Source organism: Python bivittatus, unplaced genomic scaffold (genome assembly GCF_059951505.1).
Source record: "Python bivittatus isolate LINGU-HERP-01145 unplaced genomic scaffold, Pbiv_v1 ctg000480_np1212, whole genome shotgun sequence".
Classification (NCBI taxonomy): Eukaryota; Metazoa; Chordata; class Lepidosauria; order Squamata; family Pythonidae; genus Python; species Python bivittatus.
In genome coordinates, this window is record NW_028277075.1 from 98,542,518 (window position 1) to 98,558,501 (window position 15,984).

General features: G+C 46.9%; 1 protein-coding gene across 1 annotated transcript; it reads right to left on the reverse strand.

Moving 5' to 3' along the window:
- Window positions 1-821: 821 nt before the first annotated feature.
- RPRM (reprimo, TP53 dependent G2 arrest mediator homolog) lies at window positions 822-7,865 on the reverse strand. The gene is made up of 2 exons (XM_025172398.2): window positions 5,887-7,865; window positions 822-4,700 (listed from the first exon to the last, which is right to left on the reverse strand). The coding sequence occupies exon 1, from the start codon at window positions 7,461-7,463 to the stop codon at window positions 7,035-7,037; it is 429 nt and encodes a 142-aa protein (XP_025028166.1). The 5' UTR covers window positions 7,464-7,865; the 3' UTR covers window positions 822-4,700; window positions 5,887-7,034.
- Window positions 7,866-15,984: the final 8,119 nt, after the last annotated feature.

Here is a 15,984-nt window from a genome sequence, read left to right on the forward strand (position 1 = left end):
TGGGAAGTTGCTTTACATGTTCATCCATCCTTCATTTTTCCCACACCTGGACTAGGACTTAATTATAACTGGGATAGCAAACCTGTGCCTGAATTGTACCAGACTGCAAATAAGCATTCACAAGACTGAATGTTCTTCCACCCCACGGCACAGGTTTCTGTTTCTAACCATGATAATGCTAAAATAATGAAACGTGTCATTATGTCATACAGCAAGCTCAGACTTTTTGTTTTTTGTACTTGCGTTGCAACATCAGGCACAAGCACGCCTCTAACGTTAGGGGTGGAGTTTGCATGATAACATTGCAATGCATGCTTAATTACTTGCCCTCCCTTAGCCCCCCTGCACATGCCTCTCATTATATGCACAGCAAACAGTAGCAGATAATGGATACTGCCCTGCTTGATCTTCTGGGTTATCAATTGTTTTATTGTTCGAAGCAGCTACTGGAATATCAGATTTTGATTAGAACAATCACCCTGGGAGGGTTGAATTCCATTCGCTTTCTCCACACAAAAGCTCTGTTCATATAACACAGTAAACTATGGTTTACTGAATTAACCCAATTACCAGGATCTCTACTTTATTATATTATTTATTTATATATTGCTTGTATATTTATACACTGCTCTCTGAACCACAAGTAACTACAGTAGTTATCCATATTTTAGCTTGGCATATTGTACAAACATAGTCACACATATTTTCCAAGCTGCTTTAAATCTATCTATATCTATCCATCCATCCATCCATCCATCCATCCATCCATCCATCCATCCATCCACCCCCACACGTGTGTGTGTGTGTGTGTGTGTTTAGATCAACGAAAGCCTGCAAGGGGAGAATGTTTGAAGACTCCACATTCCCTGGGGCAGGGGGTGGGGAAGGTGTTTAAAATGAAAATGAAATGAGAGGAAGGCAACATTGGAATATTAGCAATGGATTCTTCCACAGATAGATCGTTATTGGTTGTACCAACTGAAATGAATACCAGACCGTTCTTTCCTTTTCAGATAGAAATGGAGATAAACAAAGGAAGGTTAAAAAGGAAAGACAGTGATGCCTGGACCCCTTGTGAATTCCTGAATCTGAAGTGATTATGTAACCTGCATAAATTGTTGGGCTTAGTCCTGAAAGAGCAGAGTCATAATTCAAGAAAAAGCTTAAAGGGAAAGTGTTGCTGGAGAACTGACTCATATTTACCAGCTCCTGTGGTCTTGGATAATGTAACTGAAGGAATGGTGATCCTGTAAGGAATCCATTTCTGCATCCTTACAATTTGCTGCATTAGCATGATTCTTGCAGGACCATGGTTTCAAGTGGCAGATTCCAACTATTATTCTCCTGTTGATTACTGCTGAATTCTCTGAAGAGGAGAAATAAATGTGCCCAGCAACTTGAGGTACCAGGAGTTTGGGACTGGATTATGTGGCTGATGGACACTGAAATCCAACATCTTCAGGGCCTCCACTTTTCTATGGGCAATATGATGATTGTAGGAAAGACCTATTTGGTTCTAGAAAAGATGAGGACCCTACTCTTCCATCCTCAAACACCTCCTGTAGATAAAAGCAATTCATCTTCTCCACTGAATTGGGCATTTTCTGTTCCAACCTGGCAGATTAGCTCTTTAATTACTTCCTATTTACCATCAGCATAAATTCACCAATTGCTTCTTACATTTAATAGCTTTTACGTTATGAATAGACTTGCAATACTCATATACTTGCAACCGAGTATAATGAAATTATTAAAAGGAAGAATAGACAAGACTCTACCTCTGGAGGAAAAAACTGGGCAGCAGGACATGAACATGCAAATTCCGCTCCTGTTGAAAGACCTCAGCAGCACTTTATGTAGGACAGACTGGCACTACAATTGTATTTGCAAAAAGGTGACCAACTGAATGTGTAAAAGACAGGAAAACCCATTGGAAGGTGGAATTGTCTGAAATCTCTGTAATAACGACTGAATGAACAAACAGCACCGATTCTAGGAAAGGGAGAAGAGAAGGCTCAGCTAGAATTGGTACAATTAACAACAATTTTAAAATCTGTTTTGACAGCAATTACAATATGAAACACTAAAATAGCAATGGAAAAAAACCCAATACCAGTTGAAGACAATCATAAAATAATGTAACCATTATTTATTACTACAGTATTTATTACATTCCATTTATTACTAAAAAGTCTCCCTAAATTAGACTTCAGACTATTTATGGAAGGTTATAGAGACGGGGATAAAATTGGCTTTTATGCAGAGAAATCATCAAAGTTTTCCCCTAAACGAGACATACTTTTTCAGGGAATAATGGGACATAAACAGGGGGATTTGGCCAGGTTTACATGGAGAAGATGGATATCCTTATCAATAGTTGAAAGCCATAATTCAGTTCAGCAAGGTACAGTAAATATGTTGACTATAAATTACCAAAAATGCGTAGTCCTGGATTCTCAAGAAAACCAAAGCAGTGCAGTTGGATAATAAATAGAAACAAAATAGAACATCCAGTTACTTTTAAATATTTGGGAGTGGTTTTCCACACCCAGGGGGTTTGGAAATCCCACCAGTAACACATTGCCCAAATAGCTTCAAAATCTTCCGTGGCTATTAGGAGGTTCTTTTATGCCAAACAAAGGGAATTAAAATTTTAAATGACCTAAAATTGTTTGAGGCTAAAACCTTTGCCCAAATGTTATATGAAGCCCAGGACTTTATATGAGGAAAAATATTCTTGAACCTATACAAACAAAATTTGGTTCCGGTTTGGATCAGGCAAGAAGGACAGCCCTTCTAAGGTTGAATGATACTGAATTGGAGACTGAAATTAGGACTCTATCCTGGAACAGCAGAGCTCTGATAGCAAAAGGCACAAGGCAACCTGCAAGCTGTTTCTACATGTTAACTATCCCTAGGTTAAGGAAGGAGCTTTTTAGAGCTAGGCACCATGTTCTCCCATTGGCTTCACTACAGGGTAGATTCACCAAGACTCCATGAGCAGAATGCACCTGCCCCCGTGACTCTGGAGAACTGGAAGCCATTCACCCTGCCTTGCTTCACTGTAATTCTTACAGGGATCTACCTAAGGACTCTGTACTAGCCTACAAGGAGAAATGTGTATTACACCCATCTTCTTCTTTGGACTCCAACAACTTGGCTACCAGCAACACAGTAGCCAAATTTTGTGTGGAAACACAGCTGTCCTGGTACAAACATGACAAATTTGTAAGTTTGGACTTCAACCCTAATTCTATTTTATTAATTTTATCTTTTGGTCTTATTGATTCTATTTTATTTTGACATGCTGATCTTCGATCACAATAATAAATTTGATCTGTCAACAATTTGAAGAGGCCTGAGAAAGAAATTAGTGTATCTGCTTCCATAATGGAGCTACACGTTAATTTTAAATGTCCTGAACAAGAAATAAGATTATAATTCTGATTTCTGCAGTGTGCTCTGTTGAGATCTCTCTTTCAAAAGCATCTGGAAAATATAGTTGGTCCAAAATGCCATGACCCTACCATAAAATGTAGGAAGATAGAATTTCATGTTTTGTCACAGGATACAAATCTTGAACAACAAATCAGAGCTTTAACTGATTGGAATCCAGAGTTGATTTATTTCCCTGGGAGCTTTGTCCTTTGTTTAAATCTCCTCTTAGCCACGTGGTCACTTTTGCAGTAAGAGTGTAATAGTACACGGAAGGATGACTAAAAGATTTATAGGAAGTTTCAATACTTTAATAAATACTGAAGTGCACAGTTTAAATTGGAAATCTTCTGCTATTTTTCAAACAAAGGAAAGCCCCAGTTCACTGGAGGTGTTAGATAGGATACAGCATATGGCAATTATTGTGATTGAACCTTCATCTCTTGCTGCTTCCTTCTCCAGAGAATTCTGCACATTGCTTAATTTATGTGGTTGCCAGGATAGTAACTGGAGCTGGCAGCATGAAATTATTATAAAATTTCAACCAGGTATCCTCTCTTTTCTGGTTGAGGGGGGGAAAAAAGGGCCAATGTTTCCTTGGTTAATTGTCTGATTTTTTAAATGCTACATAATGCAGAACCAGTTATTTTGCAAAATGCCCCCTTAATTTGTACCAGGGTTCATTCCTACTGATACCCAAAGTACTACAGCTTGACACAAGGGATTGGAAAGAAAGACAACACAGATCCATCTTTGTGTGCCTCTTATAGGGCAGCTAAGCACTCTCTCCTCTTCCAGATACTCGCTTTTGAATTGTTTTAATTTTTAAAAAAAGATTATTTTTTTTAAATTTTGTTTTAGTTTTACTTAATTTGTTAATGAAAATGATATAGCAGCTTTGTGACATTGCACACATAAGAAAGAGGCAAAGTTTGCCGCACAACACTAATTTTGACAAAAGTAGCATGCTCCTGAGCTCATGAACGTGTGGCGGTATTGCAGAAAACACCTGGGTTGAAATGCACCACAGTCCCCCTTCCCTGGCTGATCCTTCCCCATCTGAAATTAGGAATGTATCCAGAGAAGCTTTCTTGCAGTTAGTCAATCAGCTCATTGATAGAACTTTACAAGTATTTTCCACTTGCAGCCATTCCATGTTTGTCCATTGCTTTTTCCTTTTTTTTTTAAAGAAAGAATCCATCAAGAATGAATAAAGAGCATGTTGTGCTTAATCTCTGTGAGCAAGAAGTAGGTTCCCTTTATTCCTGTATATATGGAAGAGGGAAAGAGTACTGTTTAGTTCAAAACAGTGTATTGTAACTTCAGGCTTTGTGGCTCATAAAAGGCCACTGATTAATTTAAATTTGCTTTCCTTTTCCCTACTGGCTGCATCCAACTCAAGACCCAGGCTATGAGTTCGAAGGGGGGGAGGGGGGATAACTTTCCTTGATTGGACTTTAATGCAATTTGCCCTTTCTGTACCACTATTCCTTTCCATTTATCCTACGCATCCATAGTTAGGTTTTTTGTTGTTGTTCTGCTTTCTTTGCTGTTATGTTTTTATGATAATCTCCCCTTTCCTGCATATTACATACACACGATAGACCTGACAGTTGTCTTCTGTGCCTTATGTACATACAAGCATTTTGAACAGCCGGTCCCCAGGGGTGTTCCACTAGTTGCTCTGGCAGGGGATGATGGGAATTGTATTCAGAGGGCACCAAAGTGTGGAAGGCTGCTTTAGATCACTGTTTTCCATTAACAGAGCAACAGCTCAACTTTATTGTGGCATTGTTGCATTTTAACACCTCCCTCTCTGACCCCAGTAGCAATCTACATTCTTCTCTTTCCAAAATGAGAAGATGGAAAGGGAGGACAGCTATGGTTTTTTTCCCCTCTTGAAAAACATTTGTACCAGTTTTAACTAGCCTCATTAAAATACAGTTCTAGAATAATTGGATGTTATTCTACAGGAATGAATCATGACTTTTTTAATTAAAAAATTAGGGGAAGAAGGATTAGAAAATGAATCCATGGAATGTAATCTGGGGTTGCAAGAAAGCAAAGGAGATGGATTTTTGTTAAATCAATATTTCTAATTTGGAACACCACTCTCTTTAATGAAGTTACCCTATTTATAAATTTGAATCCATAAGGAAGGATGTTCAGTGCCTTCCTGTGCCTCTCTCTCTTATTCCACAAATGGGAAGAAGACTGAAGCTTATCAGAGACAGCTTTTCGCTTGTTGCAGAATACTGGTTCAATCAACAAGCCAAGTCTGATTCAATTAATGCTTGTCTCTCATTGGTTTCCTGTCTATAAGTAATTGCATTCATAGAAAAATTGCTATTCTTTATCTTCCATTAGTAATAATTGCACAGTATTCCCAAATGGATCACCTCCATGACTGAAACCTTATCACTCCACACACCTTTCCTCTTGAATCCATACCTCATAAAGAACATGAAGAAGGGGCAGAATCTGAATCTTAACTTTTTGTTGCTGTTGTTAAGCAAAAGACAAGTTCTGTAGTATCTCAGGGACCATCTGTTCTCTCAGTTTCTTCCTGCTCTTAACACTTTTCCTCCCATCTCCTCGACTTGATCTGCTGGACAGTAAGGAGTCTCATGTGTCCCTCCATCTTTCCAGTGCTGATCACAGCTTCTCTGAACTTCCGTAGAAAACTGGAAGGAGACCTGGATGAGAAGACTCAGGCAGATTTTATTAAAGGAAATTAAATAGGAAAAAACCACAATTAAAACACCTTTTTCCTGCCTTTTGTTTGTATAAACTGATGCAATTTCTAAAGCCATGAGTGCAATGGTCAAACACGCTGGCTTTTTAGCCGTGGACAAGCTGCACGAGAAGTGATAGGTACAAAATACAAACAGGAGGCTACAATTTTAAAAAGGAGAGTTTACAGCAGAAAGTAGATGACTTGAAACTGTCATTTACACATCAGCACAGGAGTTTCTGTAACAATCAACCCCAAAGTGAATCTAAGAGACACCCCACCCCAAAAGCACCAAAGTCAACTCCTCACACAGGATGTGCGAATCCTCCCTATTCAAATCTGGAAGGAAAGTATCTTAAAAGAGAGGGTAAGATTTTTACAGTCAACCTTAAGATCAGTTTCTCCCTCTCTCCCCCTCCCCTTAAAACAAAGCATCAAAGCTGGAAATGTTTAGCTGGTGGCATTTACACTGTTATATACAGAATGCCAAATCGATTCGAAGGACTTCCCCATCTCTGCCTCTTTTCCACTTTACCCCTGCTCCTGCGGCATGGCCCCACCGCAGGGGGAGGTTGGAGCTCTTCCCCCACCTGCCCAGGGGTCAGGGAAGTAAAACCGCGGCGACTTCACCTCCCTCCCCCCACGCCCAGTCAAAAGTCATCGCCGTTGGCTTTGGACTGAGCCCCCTTGGCTCCCTGCTACTCCCACGCCCGGTCCCGTCGGGGAAAGAAGGTTGCTTTTCCCTCGCCTGCCAGGAGTTGCTTCCACGGCCGGAACCGCCTTCCGGGAAAGGCAACAGCCAACGGTCGCTTCCGAGTCCCGCCGCGGCTGGAGCGGCCAAGCGGGCTCTGGGGCGGCACCGCGGTCAGTACGGGCCCACCGCCACCGCCTCCACCTCCTTGGACGGCCTCCGGTCCTTCACCAGGAAGTTGATCATGCCTTCGGACTTGATGAGCAGATTGCAGCCGAGGAAGAAGATGCCGAACACGACGGTGAGGGACAGGACGCACATGACGGCGATCTGCACCACCCGCATGATGTACAGGCTCCTCTCGTCCGGCGCGGTCACCACGAAGCCGTCGTCGGTCACCACAGACTTCGGCGTGAAGGACTGGAGCGCTCGCTCCAGAGAGTCAGTGCTGTTGGCCAGCAGCAGCCCCAGCGCCTCCGTCTGGTTCCCCAGCGAGGAGTTCATGGCCCCGGCGGGGACAAGACCGGGCGGCAGGCACTGGCGGCGGAGCGAGCGAGCGGCGCAGCTTCCCCGGAGATGTGCCCTTCGCCCAGCGAGCCTCATGCGGCAGCGCAGCGGTGGCCCCAGGAGGACAACCTGTGGCGCGCGACGGCCGGCGGCCGGGCGTCCCGGGCGGGCGGCGCGCTCCTTCGCCCGGGTGGCGGGCTGCTGCTGGGGATCTCCGGCCCGCTTCTCCGCGAGGAGAGGTGCTGCTGCGAGGAAGGGGGCCCCGGCCCGGGTCAAGAAGCTGCCGCTGCCGCTGCCGCGAGGCGCTGGGCGGCCGAGCAAAAAGTGAAAGGACAGCGACCGGGCGCAGCGCCGACAGCAGCGAGGAGAAGACAGCCGCCAGCCCCGCGCCTGCGAGCGGCTCTTTTGATACAACCGGAGACGGGCGGGTACCAACAGCACTCCCCCCCCGCCCCCGGCAGCGTGGCCTGGAAAAAGACCGGCAGGCAGACACGCGCCTCTTCGCTCCGCCTCGCGATGTGGGGGCCGGGCGGGGCAGGAGGAGGAGGAGGAGGAGGAGGAGGAGGTGGGGGCGCCGGGTGAGAGAGACTGTGGCGCACCCTCTAAGTCCTGGGGCTCATTGGCTGATTTTCTTCTTAGTTGTACGCTATCGTGGATGTTTTCTGTTTTCTTTTAAAGAGGGGAAGCAGATGAAAATGTTTTACTACCGTGATGATTTTGATTTCAGTTTAATCAACAATCATGCAGTGCTCCCCCAAAAGTTGATAGGGCAAACTTTAAAAATAATGCATCGGTTATTCGAAACGAGGTAACATCGACTTTCTGCTTGATCTGGCTTCTGTTTTTTTGTGTGCTTCAGGCTGCATAACATTCTGTAATTCAGAATTACAATTTCAGCTAATGTTCTAGTGACCAAAATTAAGATAGATTGGGACTAACTTTATAAAAGGGGGACTAACGTTCCCCCTTTTATAAATGGCGGTTGGGGGGGGTTCCTATTAAGGAATAACTCCTGACTGATTTGTAAGATCTCTCTCTGCTCTCAGATGCAATATCTTGGTAGAAAATGGTCCATTGCCTGTGAATAGCATTTAAAATTTGGGTCCAGCAGAAGACAGTCTGACAGAGGTACATATTTACATGTCAATAAATCAAAATTTGGCCTAAGGAATCAGAAGCACATGTTGATACAGGAAAAGAACACATACCAAGCAACAAAATAAGATTTTAAAAATAGGAAAAATAAAATGTAAAAATCTAAGTTAGATATTAAAAGATAAAGCTTTATTGGCAGGAGCAGACAAGTTTCTGGAACCATTTTTCATTTTTCATCTAGTATGATTTTACTCAACTGTAAGATTTATTTCGCATAGTAGTATGCAAAGTTGCATTTGAACTTGATTCCTCTACAAGGAAACTGTAATAAATAACTTTTTTAAAAAATTAACATTAAGCTGAAAGGCATATTGTATATAAATGCACAGCTGGCCCCTACGCTTATGCAAAGCTTGACTACTGGTGATTGGACACAATCATACAATTTTCTTGGCAATGCTAAGGAAGTAATTTGTCATTGCCTACATCTGTCTGTTTGTTTGTATTGATATTTTTACTTCCGGTTTAGCCTACAACTTTGTTATACCCAAGTGGTCTCCCATCCAAATCCAGATCAGGCCAACCCCTGCTTAGCTGCTAAGACTAGAAAAAGCCAGCTGCTACCATCTGCTGAGAAAACAAAAGTATTACACAGTAATTATTCTTTCAATTTATTCTAATTAGCAAACATGATAAATTACATCTGTTAAGATACATACATTTTCCCCAGTACACACATAACAAGTCAAGTATTCTTATAGTGAAATCTTAATGGCCATTAATTAATCTTATTTATCAACTAGGTGACTTGTGAGAGAGTGGGCTCAAATACATTGGGGTGGGATTGTAATGATGAATTTATTTTTTAAAATTAGGGAGATCCAGTACTGTAATAGTAAAAAAAAATGTACTGGTTTATGACCAAAGTCAAGCATTGGCTCAAGCTGTATAAAAAAATTGGAAGTTCACATACCTTAAGAGAGAGGTGCAAATTGAGAAGAATCAACCTATGAATATTCTACGACAGCCATTCAGGTCATAAATCAGCAGGTCCCGGGATGTGCTTTTTGATTTACCTGTCTAAGTTGGAGACTTGATGCAAGTGGAAAGCAAAGAGTAAATACCCAGCAGGATGTAACTCAATCTAAACATTTTTTTCCCATTCATTTAGTTAGCTGGTTGTAAAGTCAGGTGCCAGATGGTCCCAGGTGTTTCAAATCACACCTGCTCTACCCATCTGCAACCAGGTAACATTAGTGAGAGCAATGTGCTAAGTTTCCAATCAGGAAGCATGATGAATTAAAGGCCAGAAATTGAATTAAATAGGGAGAAGACGGGGGGGGGGGGGGAGAATGACTAATTCCTGGAGCCAGTTCACCCAAAAGAGAATGGCAAGGAAAAGGAAACATCAACAAATGACATCCATCTTATTTCAGTGTTTTTCTACTGAACTTAGGCACTCCACATCACTTGTTTTAGAGTGTTAGGAATTCAAGGAGATGTGTTTTGAACCAGGTGTGCCACTTCAAGAAATACATACAGCTTTGTTATTGCAAAGTAAAACCAGCATCAGGATCTTTCAAAAACATTAGCCTCTATGGTGCTACCAGCAATGGTTTAATACAAGAATACTGGCATAACATCATAACATAGCTATACATTAAGTCAGGCTCAATTTCTGGTGATTTCATGGACTTTCATGTAGTTTTCTTGGCAGCAATACAGAAGTGGTTTGCCATGGCCTTCTTAGCTACTGTTCAAAGCAGTTGCACATATTAGAAAATTGAGAATTTGTTCATTAGCTAAATAAAGTGATGCTTTAACTTTTCTTCTTGGACAATTTCCCTCTGTAAAAACAATACATCTCTGAGATGTCAGAAGGAAATTTGGCATGATGCCTGGGGCAGTTTTTGAATGCGGAAGAAAGAGTTGACTGAAAATTGCAGTGTACAAAGTTATAATGAGCTGTGCGTTAAGCATCCTTTACACATTAATGGACTTATTTCAAGCTTTTGTGCAAAGCACCGCAACAAGGACGGGCAAGGCCTTTTTTGCTTTTCTAGAACAGGTTTTCTAAGATCGAGGATGGAGGCAAAACTCAGTACTCTACCCAAACAGCATCCTGATCTTTAAGGGCTATGCTGGAATCTTTATGATAGAAAACGCAAGGTAATGGTAAAAATAACCTGGCTAAAATATCTCAGGGGAGAGGTCAGGTTGGAAGAAGGTATGGATAACCAGATTGGCAGAATGTGGTACTCCAAGCTCTTTGGTGCAACTGTTTCCACTTGCTATTGTCACCAGCAGTTTACTGCAAGACCTAACTTTAAGCGGGCCACATTTGGGGTGCAGCTTCTGATGCCCCTTGACCCTCACTCCCAACAATCTTCTTCTTTGCCTGCAACTGTTTTCTCTGCCCACTCCCTGCTGCCCCATTTCCCCTCCCTTCCCCACCCCACCCTCTGTGAACACTTTGCCCACCCCTTTTGGGCCTCCCCGGCCCACCCCTCGAACTTTCTGCACCTGCCTGCATTTATCCCTGTAGCACTCAATAATGCTTTTGCCATCTACAGCCTCCTTAAATGCCTCTGGTAGCCCTATGTAGCTTTCAAGCCTCCCTAAATGCCTCCCATTGCCCCACTTTCCCTTCAACTTCCCATATTCTGTGCCGAACTTGTAGCCATTTCTTTTTCCTGCAAGGAATGAAGATAGAAATGTTTTTTTTCCATCTGTGTACACTCAAAACAGCATTTTTTCTTCTTTTACAGATGTTATAATTGCTACTGACTAGTGGGAGGCACTAACTGGCCAGTTTTTGGCTTCCGGTGGGGAATAAAGGTGGCATGGATGTCTTTGAAACAGCGGATACAGCTTTGCAGCAGAATCAGTGGTTGGTAACAAGCGCTGGCCACCCAACTTGCTCCAGATCAAGGAAGAAGTAAGAAATCTTTGAAAGCTAATTGCAGAGATGGAAGCTTTTGTGAAAGGCTTGCAAGTCGAGCACCCAGGAACCAGGGGAATCTAACTTTGTTTACAGGTGTGGTGCAGCCTTACAATGGACGCTACAGCTGGCCGAACCTCATTTCTAAATCACTTTGGACTATAACTATTTTTCAATGTAAGAGAAACCTTTCTTTGCAACAGATAAGTAATTTTCTTGGTGTTTTTCATTATTTCTGGGACTATACATTTAAAAGAAGAATTAGAACTTTAATATAATTGGAATAATTTGCAAAAAGCTGGATGATAAGGAGAATATAAAAAAGACTTAAAAGTTATTTACGGATTTATGGTTTTGAATACGGTAAGACTGAATTTGAAGCAGAGTTATGTACTAATGATGAACACATTATTGCAAAGATGTATAAACTCTTATTGAAACTAGAGACAGAAGATGAACAAGTTAAGGACTGTCTGATAAAATGGGCTAAAAACTTTGGTTATAATATACAGATGGAACAATGGGAGAAAATGTGGTTGATGTGAGATTTGCCCCGTTCGACAGAGAAACTCTCGTGACACGTGTGGTTCACAAAGAAGGTTTACTCATGCGTAACGTAGTAGTCACAAGCAAAGCCAGGACTGGCTTGGTACAATTGCATCACTTGTTATATTCCCCCCTTCCCGCGCTTTTTCCCGCCTTGTGATCGCGTTGCGGCTGTGGGCTATTAGGCCCCCCAATGTCCCCCCTGATCGTTCATGATGGCAGGGTCGGTCAGAGTCCATTGTCCTTGATTGCCAGTCCCCCTCCGGCTGGGTTGGCCCCTCCCTGCTACGTGCAGACCCGCGGGTTCTGTGCTGCGTTGCGATCTTGTTTCGCTGCCCTGCGGCCCCGTTCCTTGCTTGCTCGCGCCGTTATCAGTTCATAATTAAAAGCTTCCGCTGCGGTTTTCCTGTTTAGCTGGCCGCAGGTGGCTCGTTAATTAGCGGCGCTTTCGGTTCCTCTTTTCCCCGCTAGCTACCGCCAGTGGATTCCACGTGGTCTGGTTGCGAGCTTCCCTGCAACCCCGTGCTTCCCTGAAGCCTCGTGCTGACCGAACCTGACATGCCGCCCCCCTGACGACAACTCCCCCCCCTCGGTCCTATTTCGGCTTCCCGGGGTATTTACTGTAAAAGTCCCGCACTAGGTCCGGCGCCCTTATGTGGGTTTTACTCACCCATTCGCTGTGGGACTTGGGGAAATGTTTCCATTGCACTAGGAGCTGGGTCTGCCCCTTGTGCCTCCGGGCGTCCAGTATCCGGTTGATTTCGAAATGCTGCTCCCCCCCGACCATGATGGGTGGTGGTACTCCCTCCGCCTTGTGCCAGGTGTTCCCCGGCTGGTGCAACTTTAGCAGGCTGCAATGGAACACCGGGTGGATCTTCCCGAGGCTTTTCGGGAGCGTCAGCCTGACGGTCACCGGATTGATGATCTCCGAAATGGGGAACGGCCCCACAAACCTCGGGCTGAGTTTTTTCGATGCCTGGTGCGTCTTTAGGTTTTTGGTTGACAGATACACCTGGTCCCCCACTTTCCACTTTTCCTCGGGGAGCCTCTTGCGGTCCGCGTGCTTCTTGTAGTCGGCTTTGGCTCTTTGCAATGCCGCGTGCGCCGCTCGCCGGGTCTCGTCGATTTGGGCGAACCAGGCGTCCAGGGAGTTGATCTGGGATTCCGGCTGAGGCAGCTCCGGCATGGGGACGAAATCTCTCCCGGTGGCTACTTTGAACGGAGAGAACCCGGTGCTCTTGTGGACGGTGTTGTTGTATGCCACCTCCGCGAATGGTAGTAGCTCCGCCCAATCGTCCTGTTGGTGCCCCACGTAGCAGCGCAGGTACTGTTCGAGCCCCCGTTCAGGCGTTCCGTGGCTCCGTCCGTCTGCGGGTGCGCCGCGGAGGATAGGGCTTGTTTCGTCCCCACCCGCTTCAGGAACTCCCGCCAGAACCGCGCGATGAAGTTGCCGCCCCGATCGCTGACGATACGTCGAGGTGCGCCGTGGAGTCGGTAGACATGTTGCACGAACAGTTTCGCCAGCCCCTCGGCCGTGGGGACTCGCCGGCACGCTACAAAGTGCGCTTGTTTGGAGAATAAGTCCGTGACCACCCAAATGGCGGTCTTCCCCTTACTCTCCGGGAGCTCCACTATGAAGTCCATGGCGACCTCTTGCCAAGGCCCGTCGGGTTCCGCTACCGGCTGGAGTAGGCCTCTAGGTTTGCCTTTGGCTCCTTTCGCTGTTGCGCACACCGGGCAACCCCCGAGTACGCCTCCACGTCCTTCCGGAGCGTGGGCCACCAAAACTGCCGCCGGATTAAGTGGAGTGTCTTTACGAAGCCGTAATGCCCCGCGCTCCGGCTGTCGTGGGCTCTCTCCATGACCTCCCGTCGGCAACCCTCGGGCACGTACAGCTTTCCTTCGTGCCACCACAACCCCTCTTGGCCGGTTAGCGCCTCTCGGTTCTGCTTGAGCCAACCGTCCCGCTCCGCTGCCTCCGCGAACCCTTGCCTTACTTCAGACGCCGCGTCCCGTCGCTCCCCCTTGGTCTGGCTTCGGGTCACCGCCTTTGCAGCCAGCCTGCTGGCGGGGATGACGGAGTCCACGATCTCCTCCCGTAGGCTGGCGTGTTGGGGCATGCGAGACAGTCCATCCGCTAAGAAGTTGCGCTTCCCGGGGATGTGTTTCAGTGTGAACCTGAACCTCCCGAAGTATTGGGACCACCGTGCCTGTTTGGGGGATAGCTTACGCGGGGTCTTCAGGGCCTCGAGGTTCTTATGGTCCGTCCACACCTCGAACGGTTCAGTTGCCCCCTCCAGTAGATGCCTCCACGTGGCCAGCGCCCATTTGACCGCGTACGCCTCTTTCTCCCACACCATCCACCTCCTCTCCGTCTCGGTGAATTTGCGGGAGGCGTAGGCGCACGGGTGGATGGCCCCCTCCGGGCTGGGTTGGAGCAGGACTGCTCCCGTTGCCACGTCTGATGCATCCACTTGGATTATAAACCGCCGGTCTGGGTCGGGATGGCGCAGGATCGGCTCCGCGGTGAACCGCTGTTTTAGTTCCTCAAACGCCCCTGGCATTCTGCAGTCCACGCGAGTGCCATGCTGGGCTTGGGGGTTTCCCAGTGCCCTTGGTTTTTAGCAGGTCGGTTAGGGGAAGGGCGATTTGGGCGAAGTTCGGGATGAACTGACGATAGAAGTTCGCAAACCCTAGGAAGCTTTGGAGTTGCCTCCGGGTTCGCGGCGCTTCCCAGCCCAGGACATCCCTTACTTTCGCCGGGTCCATCTCAATTCCCCGGCTGGATATTCGGTAGCCGAGGTAGTCTAGTTGCTCTCGATGGAACTCGCATTTCGAGAGCTTTGCGTACAGCTGTGCCTTCAGCAGTCTCTGGAGCACCGTGCGCACCAGGCTCACGTGCTCCGCCAGGGTCTCGGTGTAGATGAGGATGTCGTCCAGGTAGACCAGGACGCCCCGGTAGAGTAGGTCGTGCAGCACCTCATTAATTAGCTGCATAAATACCCCGGGGCCCCTTTTAATCCGAACGGCATCACGGAAAACTGGTAGCTTCCGAGCGGGGTGTTGAACGCCGTCTTCCACTCATCTTTTGCGCGGATCCTAACTCTGAAGTAGGCTTCGCGCAAGTCCAGTTTTGTGAACACCCTCCCCTTCGACAGATGCGACATCAAGTCCTTCATCAGGGGGAGGGGGTATTTGTACTCCGTGCTGATTGCGTTCAGCCCCCGGTAGTCTACGCACATACGGAGCGAGCCGTCCTTCTTCTCCCGGAATAACACCGGGGCCGCTAATGGTGACTTCGCGGGTTGGATGAATCCCCGTGCTAGGTTCTTGTCTATGAACTCGCGCAGGGCTCCCATCTCCCTCCTCGACAGGGAGTACATTTTTGGCTTAGGCAGGGTCGCTCCTGGCTCTAGCTCGATGGCGCAATCACTGGGCCGGTGTGGTGGGAGCTGGTCAGACTCCTTCTCCCCGAACGCTGCCGCCAGGTCTCGATACTGCCTCGGGATTCCGCCGCCCGTCGGGGGTTCCCCGGGTCCGGCCCCTCGTTTTGCGGTCGCCTCGCCAGTCGCCGCTGCCTCCCCTCGCCTCGGGATCGTGGCGGGTCTCCGGGGTCCCGGCGCTGCTGCTGCTGCTGTTGCTGTTGCCGCCCGGGTCTCGGGCCCCATCTGCTCTCGCCCCGTCTCCCGGTGTCCCGGACCCTCCGCTTGTCCGCCGGTGGTTGCGGCTGCCTCCGTCTCCACGGCTCGGTCCCCTCTGCTCTCGCCCCTCGCCGGCCTGTCGACCCCGAACCGCACTGCCTCCGCCGTCCAGTCGACTCGTGGGTTCCGCCGCCGCAGCCACGCCAAGCCGAGTACCACCGCGTAGTCGGCCACCGGGACCACCACGAACCTCAGTTCTTCCCGGTGACTCCCGATCGTCATCTGGACCGGCTCGGTGTAATACTGAGCTGGTCCCCCCCCTGCCAGCGTGCCATCTAACTGGCTGAATGAAATGGGCTCCCGGAGGCGCCTCAGCTGTAGCCCGAGCCCCGAG